At 42.3% G+C, this 20,717-nt stretch overlaps 1 protein-coding gene across 3 annotated transcripts in view; it reads right to left on the bottom strand.

The window, feature by feature from the left end:
* LGR5 (leucine rich repeat containing G protein-coupled receptor 5) overlaps nucleotides 1-17,035 on the bottom strand; it is a 153,435-nt gene extending 136,400 nt beyond the window's left edge. For all 3 annotated transcript variants that reach the window (XM_037132167.2, XM_037132168.2, XM_037132170.2), the window contains exon 1: nucleotides 16,603-17,035. In XM_037132167.2, the coding sequence (XP_036988062.2) occupies nucleotides 16,603-16,814 (212 nt within the window). In that variant the 5' untranslated portion in view covers nucleotides 16,815-17,035. The remainder of the gene's footprint in view (nucleotides 1-16,602) is intronic.
* Nucleotides 17,036-20,717: the final 3,682 nt, after the last annotated feature.

Genomic DNA, 20,717 nt, shown 5'->3' with positions numbered 1-20,717 from the left:
CTCTGGTGATTCTGTTCAGTTTCATAGCATCATGGGTCCCGGAATTTACAATGGTTACGCAGCCCATGAAACTATCTTTAACCAGAGTTCCTCTTCTGTGTCAGTATCCTATTCTGAACTAACAATGGTCTCAGATGAGCCGAAAAGATGTATTTAACTCCCACCATTACAATTTCTGATCCTCTTTACTTTAGCTCTTTTGAAATAACATGAAAGCTTTGGCTTGCTAATTACTTTTATCCAGCCCATAGAAAAATTAGTTTATCTTCCTGATCAAAGCAAATTAGGCAGATCATAGCTGATTAGAATGCAACAGTAAAATCGCCATACTTTCTTTTCCATCTCCTTTCTCTCAGAAATAGGGCCTGTGTCAAATACGTAGGTATTTCCCACGGCCGGGCCGGACTCTGTTTCCAACAGGGACCGGGGCTCGGACAATGGTTCTTACACAGACACTGAAGTTCTTTAGTTCAGTCATTGTGTTAGAAAAGAACTAGTAACCCCTTCACTAGCATTTGATGAAACATCTAGATTTACATATTTCCTTAATTGCATTTTTGAATGTGAGTGAGATTTATCTGACCAGAGTTAAATGCCTCCTTTATTCCCCTGCCCAAGGCAAAATTCAACTCCGTGCTCTTTAAAAAACAGTGAGGTAGGGCTGTATGGAATCTCACTGAATTCCAATCTGAACAAATTTTAAGGTTTCAATAAAGTGGGAGGAGGGCATTCCATTACCAAAGACAGGAAAGATATACCTTTACCTTTCAAAGTGGAAATGACAATTTCTAAAGCTTTGGCGTCCTCAGCTCTTTCAAAAAGGCTATTTTGATTTTAATAGTGAATGCTATTCCTTGCCGCCGAATTCCCCCAGTCAGTTGCTAAAAAACTCCAAAATTATTGTCCTTTGTAATTTCTTGCTAAAATTTCAGTAATGCGACTGTAAAAACTTAAGAGTTGGGTTCTATTTTCTTTATATATTTACTATAAATTAACAGTAGATCTTGTATTTAGCTCCATTTAAACTTCCTTCTGCAGCTGCCCATTTGAAAAATAAAATGGTTGCCTTCTTTCACTTCAGTGGGTACAATACAAAACACCCATTGAGCGCTCCCTTTATTGCAGCTGCCAATGCCCAGCCGACTTTTAACAAACCAACCAAGCGGAATCACAATGCAGCTGCAACATTTTATGGTATTTCTGTTGGTTCTCTTTTGAGACTGAAGGTGTTAATTAGGAATCAAAGAACACAACCCTGCCAGCTTTCTTTCACAAACCGTACCCTGGTCATTGCAGTTTTCAGAAGAAAAATAAATCTAATAAAGGGATAAAAATGTTGTTTGTCACACCAGTAAAGTGTACTTAAGACCCTTTGATCAAAAGCTTTTATGTAGTCTTGTCAGATGGGCTGGAAATATTGTATTTTTCCCTTTTCTTTCTCTTCTTCGAGCAGACCTCTCTGAATTTGGAATTTAAGACTGTCAGAAAGAAGAAAGTACAAGCATAGTCACGTGAAGGATTCTTTGTAGGTGATAACTGGTCTCATAGAGGAGAATCATTTTGCTTCTTGGGAAATTATTCGTACCCAACAGTCTACAATGTTACACCTTCACACAAAGCTGGGACTTCTACTTGCACACGCACGCTGTTCCAACCACAGGTTCTCACGCCTACACTTTACATATGCAGCTGTCAATACTCTGTGTAGTGTAATGATTTTTTATTCCACAAATCTCTCAGTGTTTTAGATCCTTCCTTAGATATATAAGACTGAATATTTTCGTAAGTGTAAAATCACATATATACATACCCACAAACATGTATACATAATGTTAATTATCAAATAGTATATCATTTTGGTACAGTTTTTCATACATCTTGAGTATCATGCATTCAAACATAGCAGTGTGAAGTCATTACCTTTAATCTTCAGTCAAAGTTAAAAGCTTAAAGTAAGTTTATGAAGTTAGCACTGCTGGGAATTAGTCAAGCCTGCTAGCTTTCTCAGCACGAGGTTTTGCTGCTAGATGCACAAATCATGCCAAAATCCATTAATCCTGCTCCAGAGAGGCAGAAAGAAGGTCTGCTTGTTGATTTAATGTTAATGAAATGAATGGGATCCTGAGGCTACCTGCAGAGGTCCTCTAAACTGTTAAACAAACAAAGTCATTTTAAGTAATGCTCGCTGCAGGAGAGTAAACAGTGCTCCCAAATTGGCTGCACAAAATGGTATGAGTGTATAGAAGCTGCCTTTTGGGGGGCTACACCTGCGCGGTTACAATACATGCAAACATCAAGCTGATAGAGTCATAAAACGGCAGGACTAGGAGGGACCTCGGAGCTTGTGCTCACCTCTAATTTTGCAGGTGCAGAAACAGGCAGAGTTTCTGTATTTTGCCAGAAATTCTATGGCTGGTTGGTGGGGTAGCTAGAGCTAGCTCAGAGGTTCTCAAAACTTGACTGCACGTTGAATTTGCCTTGAGGAGTAAAAAAAAAAAAAAATCAGATGCCTACTCTCTTTTCGGAGATTCTGATTCCATTGGTTTGGTGCGTGGTCAGGGTCTTGAGATGGTTAATGTTAGGCTCCAGATGGAGCCGATGCACAGACAAGTTTGAGAACCATGAATCCACACTTCTAAGCACAACTCTCTTAATGTTTTGGTTTGGTTTGGTTTCCCCGCACCATAGCGTTAATTTCTCCCCCGGTTCCTAAGAGTTGCCTTATCATCCTGTGATTAGTGTAGGTAAATATATATATATATATATTGAGATTTTAAAAAATTTTCTTGTTTATTGAGAGAGAGAGAAAAATATCAATTTGTTGTTCCACTTATTGATGCATTCATTCTTGTATGTGCCCTGATTGGAGATTGAACTAGCAACACTGACGTATTGGGATGAGGCTCTAACCAGCTGAGTTACCTGGCTAGGGCTGTATTTTGAGATTTTGAGGTTGCTTCCAAAATGAGTTTCCTTTTCTTCCACATGTAAATGCAGAGATGTGTCTGTGCACATGAGTGTGCATGCATGTTAGTAGACCTCCTGGAGGACTGAACTCTGCCCTCTGGGTGAGCCAACCCCACAGCAGAGATCATAGCCAGGGGCTGTGCCAGCTTGGGGGCATGTCCTCTTGGCTCACTCTGTCCTGTGGTTCACCTCCCCTTTGAGTTCCTCTGGACATTTCCTGATCCTTTTCTTATTTGCCACAGTCTCCTCAGGGCTGTCACTGTCCTCTTAGCCCCCTTCTACCTGGAGAATTTGCTTTGCCTGAGAGAGGACCTTCTGACCCTTCTCTTGAAATCATTCAACGTTTGCTGTCTTCTGGTCTTTCTCGGTTTAGTGATTATTCAAACTGCTTAATAAAGCTGGGCTGATAGATCCCACTTCTCCAATCTGTGCAGCTGGATAACACAGGATAGAGGTCTCCTGGAAAGCTCTTCAGTTCTGGCGTTAGGGCTGTAAAATAAATCAGCTTCCTGCTTTAGTAATTCAGTAGGTGCTTGAGAGTTCCAGAATCATATTTTCACTTGTATTTCTGTAGTAAGACACAAAAGTATTGCTACAGGGGAGACCTCCCCTGTCCTTTACAGACCTGCTCTCTTACTTTCATCGGCGACGGGCGGTGCAGCCGGCCTCTGCTGTGGATGGGGTGTGAGGATCCGTGGAGATGGTGACACGGGGCTTGTCTGGCAGGATCAAAAGACTGTCCAGGCCAAGGACTGCTCTCTCCTCTCTGCTGAGGATCACTAAGCCTAATTCCAGAGGCCCCCCTGCTCAAATACAAGTGCGAGTAGTATGTTGACTTCCCTATATAGCTTGGAATCCCTCCCCTCACAGATTTTAGTCACTGGTGCCTATTATTCTCCAGGAAACAATTTTGGCATTGTTGTCATCACTGACGGCAAAGATTCTTCCTGTAACTGTGCCGAATCAACTGCTTCTTTTATCAAAAACAGCTCCAAAGAAATTCCTCAGAAAAAAATGCAAGTCTTTTGAATGTATTTTCAGAGAGACATAAGTCTATTCTTCAAGTCAGTTTTTTTCTTAGAGTAGAATTATTTTTTTAGTTAATATAAAGAAATGCCCGAATACATTTTTTTTTCATTAAAAACTTGTTTTTTTATGAGTGTGTCTTTGGCCCTAAGGAGAGGTTGGAGTACCAGTCGTTTCTCAGTCCCTTAAACCCATCACCTCTCGCCTGCTGCTGTGTGTAGCAAGTCAGTTGCTGAGTTTGGAGCTTCCAAGGGGCCAAGAAGTTACCAAACTGAATTTTTCATATATACTCAGGAAAACTTGTGGAGATGGGTGAGATGATAAATGAGATGACAAAAACAATTTAAATCTAGGACCACAAATTGAGGGCCATTCGGTTAAATCACATCTCAGGACTGGCTAACATTGGGCCACCAGCCCACAGTCTGTGACAAAGCGTTCGTTCACTCAGTAGCCAGCCACCCTGGAGATTTGTGTGGTATCTACACAGTGTTATACACCCGGATGAAATCTAAAACTTCATTCAGCCACAGAATCTTCTATCTTTTGGAAACCAAGGATCACAGATGAAAGTTAGAATGTTTTTATCTAAACAGATGCTGAGTCATGCCCTATTCGTTTGAAGCTGCCTCTACTGTGTCCCCTATTCTTTTATCAACTAGGCACCTCTCTGCTGTTCTCTAACTTGTTTTTAACATTTAAAAAATCTCATGTAATGAAAATGATGCTTACACTTGTAAAATTTCAGGGCAATTACTTTAAATATTTTAGGAAATAACAATAAGAGCCAACACCGTATATCTGAAGTGTGGGATTCGTGTTAGCGCAACTGTAGCATCATCAAACACAACGGCACCTCACAGTTAATGCACGCTCCACATAAGAGGTCCTGTGTGAAGTGCTTTAGGTGCATTATCCTGCCAATCCCGCCCAGTGTGGCAGATGTCATCATTACTGCCATTTTACAGACCAGCAATCCGAGGCACACAGCACTTCCCAGGGCCATTCAAGATAGGGCTGTGATTTTTTGTCAAGAAGTGTTCTCATCCCCAAAGTGGAGATAGTTAAGAATTATTTTACTGTTTGTTATGAAGATCAAATGAGAAACTGGGGGCGAAAGTGTTAAAAGCACTATTTGCATGTATTTTCTTTCATGGGAGTTTACAAACTGCCAAATTTAGAGGGCAGGACATCTCTATCACCACATTGCCAGGTTCTGCCAGAGATCATATCAGCTCATCTACTCGGTTACACATTTATGGCCAGAAGAATCGCTCCTTATATCTTAGGTGTGGACAAAGTAGAGTTCAGGGAAACATAGGAGTGCCTCCCAGAGAGAAGAAACGGTGCCGATTGTCTCTCAGATGTGCCTTGGCCACATCCCCTTTTGAAGCTGCTCTGGCACAGGCATGTGTGGGCACAGAGTGTTTCTAAGTGCAGGCTTTAATATTACTCAGGTGTGGCATGGCTAGCAGGTCAGGAGGCAACTGCTATTGAAAAGATGGTTACTTCCAAGAGTAGGGGGCACACTGGTTTGCAGGGCCCCATGGGGAAGCACCTGGGTCTGTCCAGAGGCCGGAGTAGGAGAAAAGCAGGGGCAAGAGCCTTTACTATGATCTCTGTGGGAAGAAATGGACAGGGTAAGCAGGCTTTGCATCTGCTAGGTTGAGTCATTTCAGCAGGCTGTGGGGCATAGGGGCTGTTTCCATTTTTCTGGTGCGTGGCCCTGGGGAGATCAGGGCAAGGAATATTGACCTAGAGTGTAAGAGCCCTGCAAGAGCCTGACAAAGACGGGGGCTGTGGGTTGGTTGGTTTGCAGGGGAAAGGTGTGCTGCAGAAGAGTCAGGCTACTTCCAGGGACCAGCTAAGCCCAGGAGTGGCAGCCTATCTTAGGTCATCAAGGCCCCCAGAGAGAAAAGCATCATAAAATACAAAAAAAAAAGAAAAACATGATTAATACACAGGACTTCTGTGCTCTGACCCAAATCCAAGGGAGCCTCCTTCTTTGGTCTAAGAAAACTGATACTTTAAGGGATAAATAGTCCAGTAGTAAAGTACAGTGACCAGTGGGGTCAGCATGACATGGATCACAGCAAGTACCCTGTGATGTTTGAATTGAGTGTAGAAAGACTCATAGAACTCAGCAAAATGAAAAAGAATAAAAGCATTTCAAGCGGACCGACATGCGTGAATACCAGGAGGCATGAAACATGGACACTGCAGGAGGTAGTCTGACATGTCTGGAGAGAGGAGCACATGGGGGGCTGGGCAGGGGGACCCAGCAGCAGAGTTTGCAGCTGGGGGAGAGGCAAGAGAAGTTGGCATAGTGTGTTAAACTGAGGAGTTCGGTTGTATGACGGAAGCCATAGGAAACTGCTGAGGGACTGACTATAGGAGAGACATGAGCAAAGTTGCATTTTGGACAAACTAGTGAACGGCCAGGAGTGTGTGTCCTGTTGGTGGGGGCCGATTCTACGCAAACCGAGAGAGCAGACTGTCACTGTTATCCGGGAGAAGAGTAAGGAGAGCCCGAACTAACGTAATTTCAGTGATAGAGGAGAATGGGGACAGTCACCAGAGACATTTATGAGACCTAAATTGAGGTCTCATAAATTGAGGTCACAAAATAAAAAATTTGGAAACATCTAGAAAAGTAACAGAGTTTTAGAATTCATTTGCGTATCTGGCATTGGAGCAAAAAGTTGACAGGAAGGAGCACTAGACGAGGGTTTCTGGGTTGGGTTCCAATTCCATTTTTGCCAGCTATGCGATTTTGACAACGTCATATGCCTCTCGTGAGCACAACTTTCATATCTATGAAAGAAGGTGTTGGAATTGGTGACTTCCAAAGTCTTCCCCATTCTAAGTCCTGGGCATGGGTAGACATTGCGTTGGAATCATCCAAAACCTCTGCAATACACCTGGGTGATTTTCATTCCATTTATTTGGGCAAATAGGGCAATGCTCTAGCAATCATGATTAAATTTCAGTCTTGCACTGTGTAATGTGACCTTAGGTATACAGCTTAGTCATTCTGGTAATTTGTGGATAAAAGATTATCCTTTGAGTTCTTTATGGTATAACTAAATGTAGTGAGCTATTAGTTCAAGCTCTGAATTGGTTTTATTATAATTAATGTAAATCAACAAAAATTACCTTTTCCTTCCCAATACACAAATTAACTATGTTCTGAGGAGTTTTTACAGCTAAGGCAAAGGGAGCTTCACATTCCTACATAATAGTCATTTGGGATCAGTCAATACCCACCCAACACTTCTCGTGATTATAAGAGCTTGGGGAAGTGGAATTTAAGCTGGAACGCCGGCAGCTGTAAGGTGGAAGGTGGATATTTGCTGTCAGTTAATCATGTTGCTAAAATTTTTTAGCTCTTCCAATGAGGTATGCTTGCACTCTGGGAGAATCTGGTTTAACTAGGATTTCCTTTTGCTACCCGAGCTTGAAGACGCAATAAAAAAAGATCTCGAACTTCCTCCTGTACTCTGTTGCTCTGAGCCCCAGAGAATAGGGCTCTGGTGAGTTAAAGTCTCTCACCACAAGGATATAGCGACGATGTGGCTTCCTCAAGTTAAAATCAAAGACCCCGATTTTGGTGCACTGAGAGTTGATACTTTTTCCCAAACACTATTCTTTCTAACTTTCTTTCATCTTGTAGTTTGAGGCCCTGGGAAGAAAGTGTCTCGAGATAAGAAAAATGCATCCTTCCAGCCCTCCTCTGATGCTGTCTAGAAGGGAGGGATGGAAAAGGATTCAGAGAGACACTGGAGAAGTGAAGCATCTGGGGTCAGGGCGCCCAGCGGAGGCCTCCGTCTCTCAGGGCTGCCTGCGCTGTTCCTTGGACAGCAGTGTCCCTCAGGTAGCCTATTACCACTCTTGCCATTTTTAATTTTTTTGGCTAGGCTGTAATTTGTTGGGCAGTTAACACTGTGACAATAATACAATAGACCTATTACCAAATGCAGGCAGGTCCGGGAAGGGTCCCTTTGGAACAGGAAGGGTGAAGGGAGAAGTCAGAGGAAGACTTGTTACCTCAGTCTTTACTGGAAGACTCCAAACTCGCTCTGTAGATTCATTACAAAATAGATGCTTATTGCCAAAGTCTCAATACATATACTAAGTAGATGATGATTAGGGAATGTAATTCTTCCATGGGAATTTTTATTTCTTTATAATCAAATAAGTCTTACTGTATACGCACATAAAAAGCAAAAGCCTATTTTTGGGCTGGCAAATTTAAAGACCAATTGATTATGTAACAGAATTCTTTCAAGTAAGTGCCTCACAAGAAAATTTATAGCCTAAGATCTTCAAGTGCCATGTGATGTTTTGTGTGTTGAACTAATAAACTCATTAAAATAACACTGGGGAAACCCAAACACAACACAATGAAAGTTCTAACACAGCCCACATTAACCAACTGAGTTTAAAATAATATCTTTGTTATGTGCTAAAGGTTAAAAATCCAGCAAATTCTTTTTATTTTTTCCACTTGAGATCATGTGTGGTTTTCTACTTTCTTGAGAACTACACTTTTGTGGCTTTCTGACCAAAGGCAGGTTATTTTTGCAAATAGATATCTTTTGTAGAGGTTCCTGTTCTACTTAATCAAGATTTCAAGAAAAAAGGAAACACAAAAATATTTACTAGTTTTTTTAGTAAAACATAGTAATTCTTAGGTTCTTTTCTAGTATAGACTTTGGGAAGGAAGGTATGTATATATAGGTTAGCCAGCACAGTGTGTGTGTGTGTGGGTGTGTGTGTGTGTGTGTGTGTGTGAGAGAGAGAGAGAGAGAGAGAGAGAGGCAGTGAGGGAGGGAGGGAGAAAAGGAGGTAGAAGGAGGAAATAAAGGAATTTGGCTGCAAAACTGGGTAAGAGTTTAAAACATTTGGCTTCCAGTTGTGAAAGATGAGCACCGCTGGGGAAACGGTGGGGCTAACGAGGGACCACTTGAGGAAACCTTAATCTCGGCTGGCAGGCTGTGGAGGAAGGTCAGCTCGGTGCACGCGTGCTCAGCTGGAGTTGGGCTCCCTTTGCCAGGACGATTGTCTTCTGCATTTCAGCTTCTGAACCGAACTGAAGGTGCCTTCACACGGCCAGCTCAGTCTCTCCCCTCAAAAGCGGTGGCTGGCCACTGTCAAGCCACGTCAATGTTACGTGTCATGTCCACCGCGCAGAAGAAACTGTTTCTTACTGAGGTGTCGGTGTGTGCTCAGTGTGTGCGTGAGACCGCTTCCTCCCCCCTCAGCCAGCACTGTCCACGTTAGAAAACAGAACAAAACTCCTTCTGAAGGCCAGGGGGATAAAGTGAGTCTGAAAATAATGTGCGTACATTAAAAATGAGACACTTGAAAATGAGGGAGTGCTGAATAATTTAAGATTAATGATAAGTTAATAGAAAACAAGATTTGAGAGCACCATTTTAAGAAATTTTAGAGATTATATTTCAATGTCTTCTAAATTTTCTAAACATCAGTACTTACTTGAGGCAGGGCTATTTATAATGACTATCACTTGTAATTAACTCACCACCTATTTGTATTTCATGGTAACTTTGTAATACAATAAATGTTTAGCACAGGTTAGGTTTACAGCAGCACATGAATTAAAGGACTGAAAAAATTAAATGTGCCGTTAAGGAAAGCTATTTCTCTGACCCATCTAGATTTCTATTTAATAAATTACAAAGAAATCTGTATCAGTGTCATAATTGTTAAACTATGCAATACATATATCCTACATAAATTCTTATGTTTTTTCTTAGTGTAAGCTTTGAAAAGGTATGCATATAAGGTTAGCATATAGTATATACATACATAATATGCAAAATATATTATGTATATGTACATATATATATATAAACTTTGAAATAATTCTCCATTTCCAATCAAATATGTGACAGTATGGAGAAGATCTTCACAACATCAATTCATTTAATCTCATCAGTTATAAAAAGTGAATAAAACTCAAATAACATTGGCCTGTTAAGAACGTTTATGTCTCTCTGAACAGAGAAATAATTCCAAAAAATGCAACTACCTTCCTTGACACAGAGATCTGGTCATAGAAAACAAATTGTTTTATTCTTGACTTGGAAGTTATCAGCCAATCAGTCGCTCTTTGTAATACCCAGGGAGCTACCCCAATTTATCTTTGACTTGGAGACAAGAAAAAGTGAAAAGGTATTTACAGAACTTAAAGGCTTGGCCTATAATTCTCCTTTTATTGAAAATTTAAAAACCACACTTCTCAGAGCTTCATAAATTGCGTTCCTGAAAAGAAAAATGTGCTGAAATATTTCAGCACCAATCACATTTACTTTGAGGCATAACCATAAATTAGAAAGCTGGTTTTCTTGTGTTTCTGGTAAACTTGTCCTGAAGATAACTTCAAAGAAGTCTAAAAATATTTCTAGCAATAGAAATATCCTAGGAATTAGCTCACAGGGCCCCGAGTCAGGAATGAAGAGAGTACCTGTGCTCTGAAGTTGTGGGAGGCCATATGATTGTGTCACGCCTGGAACTCAGGGAGAGCAGCATAAATGTCAGCTGTTGTTATTGTTATTGTTATTAGAACAACAAAAGAATTTAGATATTCAGATTCTGGTGTGTTTGTTAAAAGAAACGGCTCATTGCATCATTTCAGCTGAACACAATTTAACCATATTTCAAATGGGGCTGGACCATAATTGGGGGACACCAGTAGCCTATGTTGTTCAGGCTGTGTACTTGGCAGATAGGTAGTTCTTTATCTTTCTCTGACCTTTTTTAGCCACTGGGATTTCAACAGCCAGTTCAGCCAATTCTATTCAATTTGGCATTACAAATATTGATGAAATACCTCTTAACTGTCAGACACTAATATGGGCTCTGGGATGGAAAGGGAAGATTTCCTACCAGGAAAGAGCTGACAGTCTAGTGAGGAAGATAAACCCTGAAGGCAAGAGAGCCCATCCCCACACCTGGCTTGTTATCCCACCTGACTTTAAGAAAGATGATTTCATGGACGTGGATTGATTCCTTTACCCTCAAAGTAAATTTCAGCTTCTCCAATCCCAGATTTAAGCACTGAGAAAAGGGGCGGTAGATGAGGGTATGAGGAAGGACTCCTGCTTATGAAGCATCTTTTTAAAACTATTTCCCTACTAATGCTATGACCCTGTTGAGAGTCTTTTAGCATTATCACTAGATAGTCTGAAATCAAACGACTAGTGTCCTACCTACCAGTTTCAAAATCAGGCCTATCCATCGGGCCCAGTCTATGGAACAAAAAATATTAACTGGAAGGGGCAGGAGGAAGTGCCAGGGATTTCAAGAATGGGCCTGTTTCCTACCACGTAACCTATGAAGAACAAAATTATTTTTAAATTATCTAAAATTTTACCTTATAGCCCATGAAATGTCTCCTTTGCTGTAGACAATGGATTTCACAGGTGAAATTGAGCCTGTGGTTGGTACGTATACTGACCGAACAAAAATGTGGATTGAACCTGACAGATCTGGGAATAAGAGTTCCAAAAGGTTTGAATTCAGGAGCAGACTTAACAAATCAAACTTTACTAAGATTCCACAAAATGGGCAACAAAACTAGGTAATCAGCTTGTTTTCTTTGGTGTGCAGAATATTAGCTGTGGCTCCAATGCCAGTCTGGTGCATCTCTCTACTGTGAGATTCTATGAAGAAAAACACTACCACAGGATGAGGTGGCTGGATCTCAAAGAAAGAAGTTTGCATTCTCACAAAGCATCCAGTTTACCAGAAATATCTGCTTGTGTGGTGTTTGCAAGTAAAAGTACCATTTAGCATTGTTCTAAATTTATATAAATAACCAAACAACACCAAAAAATTACAAGATTGCTCATAGAGAGCTCACTGCTGTTTTTCATTTCTATCTTCTGGCATGTGACTTGGATTAATTTGAAACATAATTAAACTTAGAGCTAAAATGACTTAAATGTATGAAATTAATAGAAGAAATATAAAAGTGCTTTACCATGGTAGGTAGATCTTAAGTATCAGTTATAAAAGCATACATATTCTGCATGTCTTTAACTTGAAAGGATAGCTTTATTGGGTTAATTACATGGTTATCATTCCTATGCTTTCAACAGTTAGTTATATGTTTTAGAAATGAAAAACAATCAAATAGTGCAGATTAATAACATTTATGACAAATTATAGACCAGTTCTGTGTTTCTAAACTTCTTTAAATATATCCAAATGTGAATGGTTCCATTATCTAAAAATAGATTTATTTCACTACAAAGTTTATTTTTGATTCCAATCTTCTAACTCATTTGTGATTGTTACATTTTGTTGCTTATCAGAAGTCCTTTACTTTGAAGAAAATGAGTAAGAAGGTAAAAGATTGAAGATCTGATTGAAGGTCATATTTAATTGTATGTAAAAATTCATTCTTATCACATGAACTCTGCCATTTGTATGTTGAGCATATTGAGTACAATACTTATTTTAAACCTATGCTAAGAATTGTTTGAATCAGAGCCACTACTTAAAAAAAGTCACTCAGACTACTTTAGTCAACAGTTTCAATAATTGCCCCTTAACAAAAACACTAGTAAAAAAAAAAAAAAATCCTGGGAATCCTGGAGAAAAAGAAAGAACTTGATTAAAATGCAGAAAAGTTATGGGCACCATTATATTCAAAATAAATTTTAAAAGTAGGTTGTAGAGCAAACTATAATTTTGGAATTGCTAAAAATTTTAAGACTATTGTAACAGCTAAGACTTTTGTAACTATTGCTAAAGTACAAACATTTTCCTTTATTTAAAATGCTTTTCTTTGCTTGAGGGGAAGCAGAATTATATGAAACCATTTTCAATGATGTAAAAAATGTTTTAAAATATTGGAACTGCATTTTAAATGCTTAAAACACACGCATGACACCAGGGCTGTACTTAATTTAACTAAGTGTAGTTTTTGATAGGTTTTTATTTATACCAGTTTTACTAACTACGTGTAAAATTCAATTTTGTTCCAAAGTTACACATGGAAAAGTACCCAAACTACATACATTAAATTAAAAAACAAATCTTCCTTTGGTTCCTTTGCTTCATGTGACATAAATTTGCTTGTGGATGAAATATACATGTCATTTCTTGCAACAGCAAGAAAAAACTGCTTTCATTTAAAAGTAAAATGGCTGTTCTAGATCAATAAAGAAAAGTGTATTTCTTATATCAGGAGTTCATGAGAGTTTAGTTTTCTGTTTGGATGCCAGACTAACTGGATGAAATATATCAAAGCAGCAGAGGGGAGCTTATTTTAAGAGCTTATTTGAACGTATTTTCAAAATGTTCATACTTGGTACCTTAAAATAACTCACTTATAATAAGATTAGAAGCTAGAGCTACTTTATTTCTGATAAATCATTACTGGTAAATTGAGATATATTAAACATTGTCAACAATTATTGTTTGCTTTTATGTCTCGACCTTGGTGTTTTCCTTATTTTCTGCTGAGTAAGCTTTATTAGAACCTTTTGTAAAGTCAGAGCCTATAACCACAGGGGGAGAGAGAGAGAGAGAGAGAGAGAGAGAGGGAATAGTAAGATCGAGATTTTTCCAGTGTTTCCACCATGTTCTGTGGCCCAATTACAGATCAGCTGGGCAATGCAGTTCAGAAAGAAAAAAGAGTTAATATTAATGTTGGCTTAAGACTGAGCTTTTCTGGGGAAGAAAGACTATAAAACTGCACATAAATAGCTCTAGCCTTCTATGAAGAGAGTTAGGAAACTTTCTTTACCTAGGAGTCTGAGTAGCCAGCTCTCAGATTGTGGTAAAATCTATTTGCCAAATGCATACAGCTGGAACTTGCCATCATCAATCTGTCTGAAGAAAATGAAATACTTGTTCTTTTGTGGGGAAGGAAGGAAGATTAGGAGATAACATTTTGACTCAAATAAATGTTGATAACCTTCTACAAACAAAAAAAGACAGTAGTCTGGCCTTTCACCCACAAGTCCTCACAGGCAGCCTCTTTCTCATCAAAGCCTAATCACGACTGGGCCCCAGTGGCAATGGGGCTGTAATTCACTGTTCCCTTTCAAGAACAAAGGGAAGTTATATCTTAAGATAAGAGAATCAGTAAGATACATGCTTCTTTATTTGAATATGAGTAAATAAAAATTCTTCTTTTAGATTATGAGTATACAAGTGAAGGCAGAAATGGTTAGATAATTCTAGGTGTAACCAAAAGAGGGCACCATCTACCCTTAATGTCTGCACAGATTTCCCATGGTTGTAAAAACAAACAAACAAACAAACAAACCCCCCCAACCCCAAACCCCTCAGCCCATGAAAGAAGGGCACTCCATGGACCCTGGCATTTAGTACTCGATAAGGAGACTAAATTGTGGAGTCACTTATTATAAGGAAGAACATCAGCTTAGTTATTTACTTCAGGACTGGCTTCTACATGTTGCACTTATGCTTCCCAAAGTGTTAACCACTAGAAGCAAGCATTTAACATTCACTGTGACATGTTTCCAGACACCCGGAGTTTAATATTGTGTAGGGAACTGAGAAAACATCCCCTTGGGCCAGTGTGCAGACTGTCAACACATAGTATGAGATGACAATTTCCGAATGTTATCTTAACTCCAAGAAGTTATCTATAACGACAGAGCGTGAACAGTGGCAGGAAGATTTCCCGCACACATGGAGGATGCAGTTAAATGCATTTGTGGTGTGTGGAAAATCATCTGAAGCAGCATTTCATGCCAAATTTTGGTAACAGAAGCCTAACAAATGTTTGTCCTTTCGTGTGGGAGAGAGAGCATCCTGACGCTGTTCATAAATTTATCTTCTGTATCTTAAACATGTTTTCAACGGACTGTTTGGTTCTAATAGGTGGTTGGGGAGCACTGCACACTTGTACAGAGTTAATTTCTTTAGGGGGATTGCGAAGAACAGTCCTAGGTTCTTAAGGGAAATTGCTGCACTGCTCTCAGAAACTCACTGTACAGGAGAACACATGATTCTTGAAACACTGAGCTTAGCAGTTAAAGCGGAGAGATTTGGGGATGAGCATTACTCTCCGCAGCACAGCTGTTCAGGAGGAGAAAATGTGAATTCTTAGAGATTAATCACTTAGGAGAATAGATTTCCATCATTGTAAAAACAAACCCACTGCCACCACATCAATGAGTGTGATTGAAGGGAAACCTGGTAGGGAAGGAGATGATTTTATAGTGCTTTCAGGTAAAGAGAAGCAGGTAAAATAATGTTATGGTAGATGAAGAGGGGACTGCCAACCGCTAATACCAAAATTCTAGCAGGATGGTCCATTTTTTGAATGCATATTAAACACGTAAAAAAATTTTTTTTCTTCCTCTGTCTCCAGAAAAAGAATCACTATTTAGCAGAAGGCGTTGTGCAAGCCCTTTCATGTTTCTTCCCTCCGGAAAAAACTAAACAGAGAAAAGAATGAGTTCACAAACATCCCAACCAGCTCCGCCTGCCAAGGTAACATTAGAGAAGCCGACACTAAGATCGCGTGGGCTTGGGGTGGGCTCACACTAAAACCTAAACATGTCACCTTGAAGTCGCCGGTGCCCCTTGTCCCGAGTGGCCTCGACCCTGGTCTGTCTGCCGGAAGGAACCCGGGTTCCCCTCGGGGGGGTGGGGGGAGTAGTTGCCTTGGTCCCTCCTGAGTCACCTTATCCACCCAACCACCTGTTACCCTCCGGGTCTGGGTTTTCCGGAGACAAAATTATGAAACGGGCCGCTGCCTCGTCTCCACGGGCTGGGGCTTTCTTTAGAGCTTGTGTTGGGGGGGAAGAAAGGGTGTGGGCTCTCCGGGGGATGACAGAAAGCTTCAGGTCCCCTCTTGGGTTTCGGCGCCACTGTTTACCGGCCCGCTGCCTTCAGCCCACTTCCCTTTTCCTCCCGGGAGGAGGAGATGGTTAAAGATTACACCGTGGCGGGCGGCACTTCAAAGTGCGGCTGGGGCAGCCAAAGGTAAAGATAACATTCTGGCAGCTCTAATCGGGGTTTGTGGTTGCCACATTCTAATCACTTCATTAAAAGAAAGAATGAAAGGAAGAAGAAAATGTTACATTACGCGACGCTGCAAGGGATGCAGAGTAAGTTCCTTTGGAGCTGGGCAAGTTGGAGTTCTCCTTTGGGAAAACTTTTCCCAGCCCATCTCGTGGTGCATAGCATGAAGGGGACGCCGGACACGAGGGGAGGGGAGACTGGGGCGGGGAGCAGGCAGCCGGACGGTGCGTTTCAGGCTCAGGGGCACAAATGCCCACGCTGCAGGCAAATGCCTACACCCGGAGGAATTCGCTCTGCGATCTGCCTAGAACCTGACCATGAGCTGCGGCGCACCAGCGCTTTCCCGGGGTTGCACTTGAAACCTTCTCCCTGAGGGCCCAGAATATGTGGTTGTGCTACCAGCTGACACACGTGCATTTCCCTGGGGCCCGAACACAGCCCACCAAGACGACCTTCGCAAACTCGCCTGCCCTTTTCGGAGCAGGCGGGACCCGCGGAACCCCCAGCCTGGTCTTGTACTAGCGTCCCTTCCCGCCTTGTCCCCATTTCGGAGTAGAGAGGGGGCTCACTCACAGGTAGGATGTGAAGACGCTGAGGTTGGAGGGCAGTTCCGAGAGCCCCAGGTCGGAGCAATCCACCCTGAGTAGCATCCTGCCGTCGGGCTCGCACTGACAGCGCGGGGGGCAGCCCCGCAGCAACGCGCCGGGTCTCGGGGAGCCGCCCGCTGCCACCAGCTGCAGCAGGACAGGCAAGGACAGGAGCGCGTGGACCGAGGAGGTGTCCATGGTGCCCGAGCACGGGGTGGCGAGGAGGACGTGATTGTAGGGCGGAGTGCGGGTTGCCGCGGACTGTGCCTCACCAGACGCGACTCAGCGGGCTTCCGCCGCTCAGCGGGCCTCTGCGGCGCGGGGCACCGCGTTCCTCTTCCCCGCGGGGCGGCGAGGAAAAGCGCTGCCTGCCCGCCGCTGCCACACGGACCTCCGGAGCGCCCCGGGCTGCAGCCGCTGCAGGGGCGGGGAGCGTTGCTGCTGCAGGCGGCCTGCTCGGTGTGGAGCAGCATCTCCGCTCGCACGCTGGTTTTTTAAAGCGCTCCAGCCCGAATTGCGCGCCCAGTGACGTCAGCACAGCCCCGATTCCCAGGCACCCTCGGCCCGGCCCCACTTTCCCTCCTCCAGCCCCCTCCCTCCTTTGCAGAGTCCCGGGCTGGGAGGCTGCTGGCGGCGCGAGCAGCAGGCGAGCTCTCAGCCCTCGGGTTGCCTCCCGGGGGCGCATTCCCCGCGCGCAGCGCAGCGCGAGCCGCAGGGGACCCCCACCCTCAGTCCTTCCCGCGTCCCGGCTGCCCAGGTCCGGGAGCTGAAAGAGACCTGTTTGAGGCGGCACAGACGGACGCGCGGGGACTGGAGGATGTGGCGCGTTTCCTCCAAGCCTGCTTGAAATAATGGATGAAATACATGAAGTGCTTTAAAGAAAAAAAAAAAGTATAAAATCCACTTTAGAAGTAGGAAGGCGCCCCAGGCGGACGATGGGTGTTCGTTTTCATCCTCACTTCACGTCTTACTCTCTGGGTCACTTTTGCCCTAAAATCAAAGTGCTGGGTTAACGGCTGCACACACGCAGCTCGCGAGCAGCAAGCGCTCCAATCAATGTTGCCTTCCTCACTCATCGGTGAGGGGTCGGTGAGAAGTAGAAGTGATTGTGTTTCCTGCGTTTTAGGGTCGTTTGGAAATCACCTCTAGTTAAATGATGCGGGAAAGATAAACGGCTGTTTGCTTTTTTGTGTGCGGCTCGTTCGTTCTGCATCTCAAGCTGGGTTCTCCAAGTAAGTGCAGTCCCACCCACGGGAGAGGCGCGGGGCTTTAGGAATCATTGCGCAGGGCCGCGGCAAATGATTCTTAGGTGCATGATCTTACACCCTTCCGCGTCCTGCATCGGCTCTGCAGGAGAAAGGAGGCAAGGGACTCAGGGCTTCCTTGGAGAGAAGGCCTCAGTGAGGGGCAAGTCCTTGTCTTCGGACCCGAGTGATAGGCTCAAAGAGGTGACGTGCCAAGCCTGTCGCATTAGCTCACAAAAATGCCCAATTTTCACTCCGGGGCACGATGCCTTCTTGCTTCGTGAAAGCAGAGAATCCTTTTGGCTTTCAAGGTCTCTGTTAATCTTCTTCCAATTAGCCTGTTCTGATGACTTTCCCATATGAACTTCTGGATTTTATAGTTGGGAGGGTTTTTTCTCCCTTCTGTGTGAGGTGCATTTACCCTCTGTCGTTTAAGAAGTGATCCTCAACCCTGGCCGATCAGGTGTGGAACTTATTAAAAATGTGTAGGTTCCTGGACCTAAATGAGCATTCTTAACAGGATCTTTTCTTGGGTAAATCCCATAATTAGTAGGCAAGTTTGTGATTCTCTGGATTAGATGGAGGGAGAGAGTCAGTCGCAAAGATTTATAAACTCCAGACTCTTTATTTTGCAAAGAAAGAAAACCTCTGGCCCAGAGATTTTTGGAAAATTGACAATAGTTGCTGAAAACTGTGAGTTAACCCTGGTTTCTGGATGTCACCGCAGTGCCCAGTGCTAGCCTGTCCCTTCGCTTGTCCCCAGGCACACCACATCCACTGTCACTCTATTGCTTATCCTCACGTTATTCTCTCTTCTCCCAGCCATTCCGTCCCCGCTCATAGAATGAATCTCACTGAAGGTTACGTTATAAACACCACAGTCTAGCTCTAGAGTTTTCTTGATTGCATGTTTGTTTCCTTTTTCCAACTTTATTGACAGTTTTGGTGGCAGGGACTAGGCCAGTTAGATGTCTTTACCAGTAGGACTCATACTATGAGCTCACGATAGTGGGAAGTTAACAAATATTCATTGACTGATTGGTCAATCCAGGCATCCAAATATGATTGTGTCTACCATCTAAGGACATTCAACAACCCTTTCTTTGAGTTCAGGTTGCTAAGAAGGGTGTAGCACTTTGGTTGGGGAATAAATCAGGCAGAACTAGCCTTGAATCCACCTTCTGCCAGTTTCGGGCTGTTGGATCAGAGGCACAGAATGAGTCTAAGTTTCAGTTACCTTCCTTGTAAAAGGGGGATATTAGTCACTGACATCGTTCTAAATTTTAAAATGTCTGGAAATTGGACTGTAGCAGAGTAGATCTTCAAACTATGGTGGTGTCTTTCTTTTCAGGAATTGAAGCTTGTTAATAAATTGACATAGAGCAGAGTGATTTCTAGTTCACTTAAACAAGGGAAGCCAGGTAAAATGAACATCTGTCACTTTTTTTTCATGCCCAGCATTTCTCCTCTTTCTCTTTGGTAAAAGCACTCTACACTTTTCCTTGGGGAAACTACCTCCCAAACTTTAGGTGATTCTGGTAGGGCTCTAACACTCCCATGGCCCCGCCTCCCTACCCCTGCGTAGGTACCTACATGATCTAGATAGAGCAATCTGCATCTGTTTGGGGGGTTGTCATGCACCCTGGGATGAGAGGGCCTTCTCCTCCGGCTTCATGAGCTCTAAGGACAAGGAAATCTGGGGCTCAGATGGCTTGCCATTCTTCTTCGTGGAGGAAGTTCACCAGATAATGAACATTAGAATGAGTGAAACAAAATCCTGAGGCCATCTTTTAAACACCTGGAGCTAAAGCCATTTCTTCTTTGTTACCTCTTACTTGGATGAACCAATTTGTTTTGTTTTATTGCTTGAGGTGGTGACTGAGAATTTAGCTGTGATCGCTTGTAGTCAAGAATGCTCAGTAAAAACCTGAAAGCCCAGGAAGCGTGAATGTTAAGAGTGACCTGATGAACACTCAAGGTCTTGTAGACTTTAAAACATAGAAAATCATGAGTTGAAAATAAGAATGTTTCAGCTAGTGGTGATTTTATTGGTTGAATGCATGATATTAATCACTTTATCTTAGCTGATAGAGATGAAAACACAGCAACCTGATTCCTTGCACACCAAAAAAAGAAAAAAGTTCTAGTAAGGCTATCGAGTAGTGATCTCTTTGTTTTGTGGCAGATGCCGTTTAATTGAAAAAAGATCAGCTTCTCAAATTGCATAATAATGACCGTCAGCCTTGATTCAGCCTTTCACACATTCGCATGCTCTTACTGCATCCTCATAACAATATTAAAAGGCGGTATTACTCTTTTTCCTAAGTTGAAGGACAAAAATGCACGTGGTTTTCCTAACTGTGACTCACAAGTCAGTGATGGAACCAACATTCTAACATGAGTCTTCTGACTTTAAGTTCTGTACCCTTTTCCAAATCTCTTGGGATTGTAGCTGCATATAGACTGAATAGGATCTTGGGTTTACTATCACTTTATTGAGAACATCACATATTTCTTTGTAAAGAATATGTACTGAGACATCAGAGGAAAACAAACCCTTTACAGGTGATAGTAGGTTAATAGGCTAAAGTAGGTTCATTTACTATTTTGTCTGGTTGAGATATTCATACTTATGATTTTGGATGGTATCTCAGTGTTAATGAGCTGTTGTGTAATGGACTATCTCATGCCAAGATTTAAATCACTTTCTACTTCTTAGACTCTTAGTTTGCAAGTTTCTAAAATCCCTTCTGGTAAAGAGCAGTCTGGTACGTGTCTATTTTCTGGGCTTGCTAAATGGATGATTTCCTAATTCTCTAATCTTTGATAAAAGTCCAAATCCCAAAACATTCATGTA

This window comes from Artibeus jamaicensis, unplaced genomic scaffold, assembly GCF_021234435.1.
Source record: "Artibeus jamaicensis isolate MK-2021 breed Jamaican fruit bat unplaced genomic scaffold, CSHL_Jam_final contig_233, whole genome shotgun sequence".
Taxonomy (NCBI): domain Eukaryota; kingdom Metazoa; phylum Chordata; class Mammalia; order Chiroptera; family Phyllostomidae; genus Artibeus; species Artibeus jamaicensis.
This window is presented reverse-complemented; position numbering and strand designations above follow the sequence as displayed.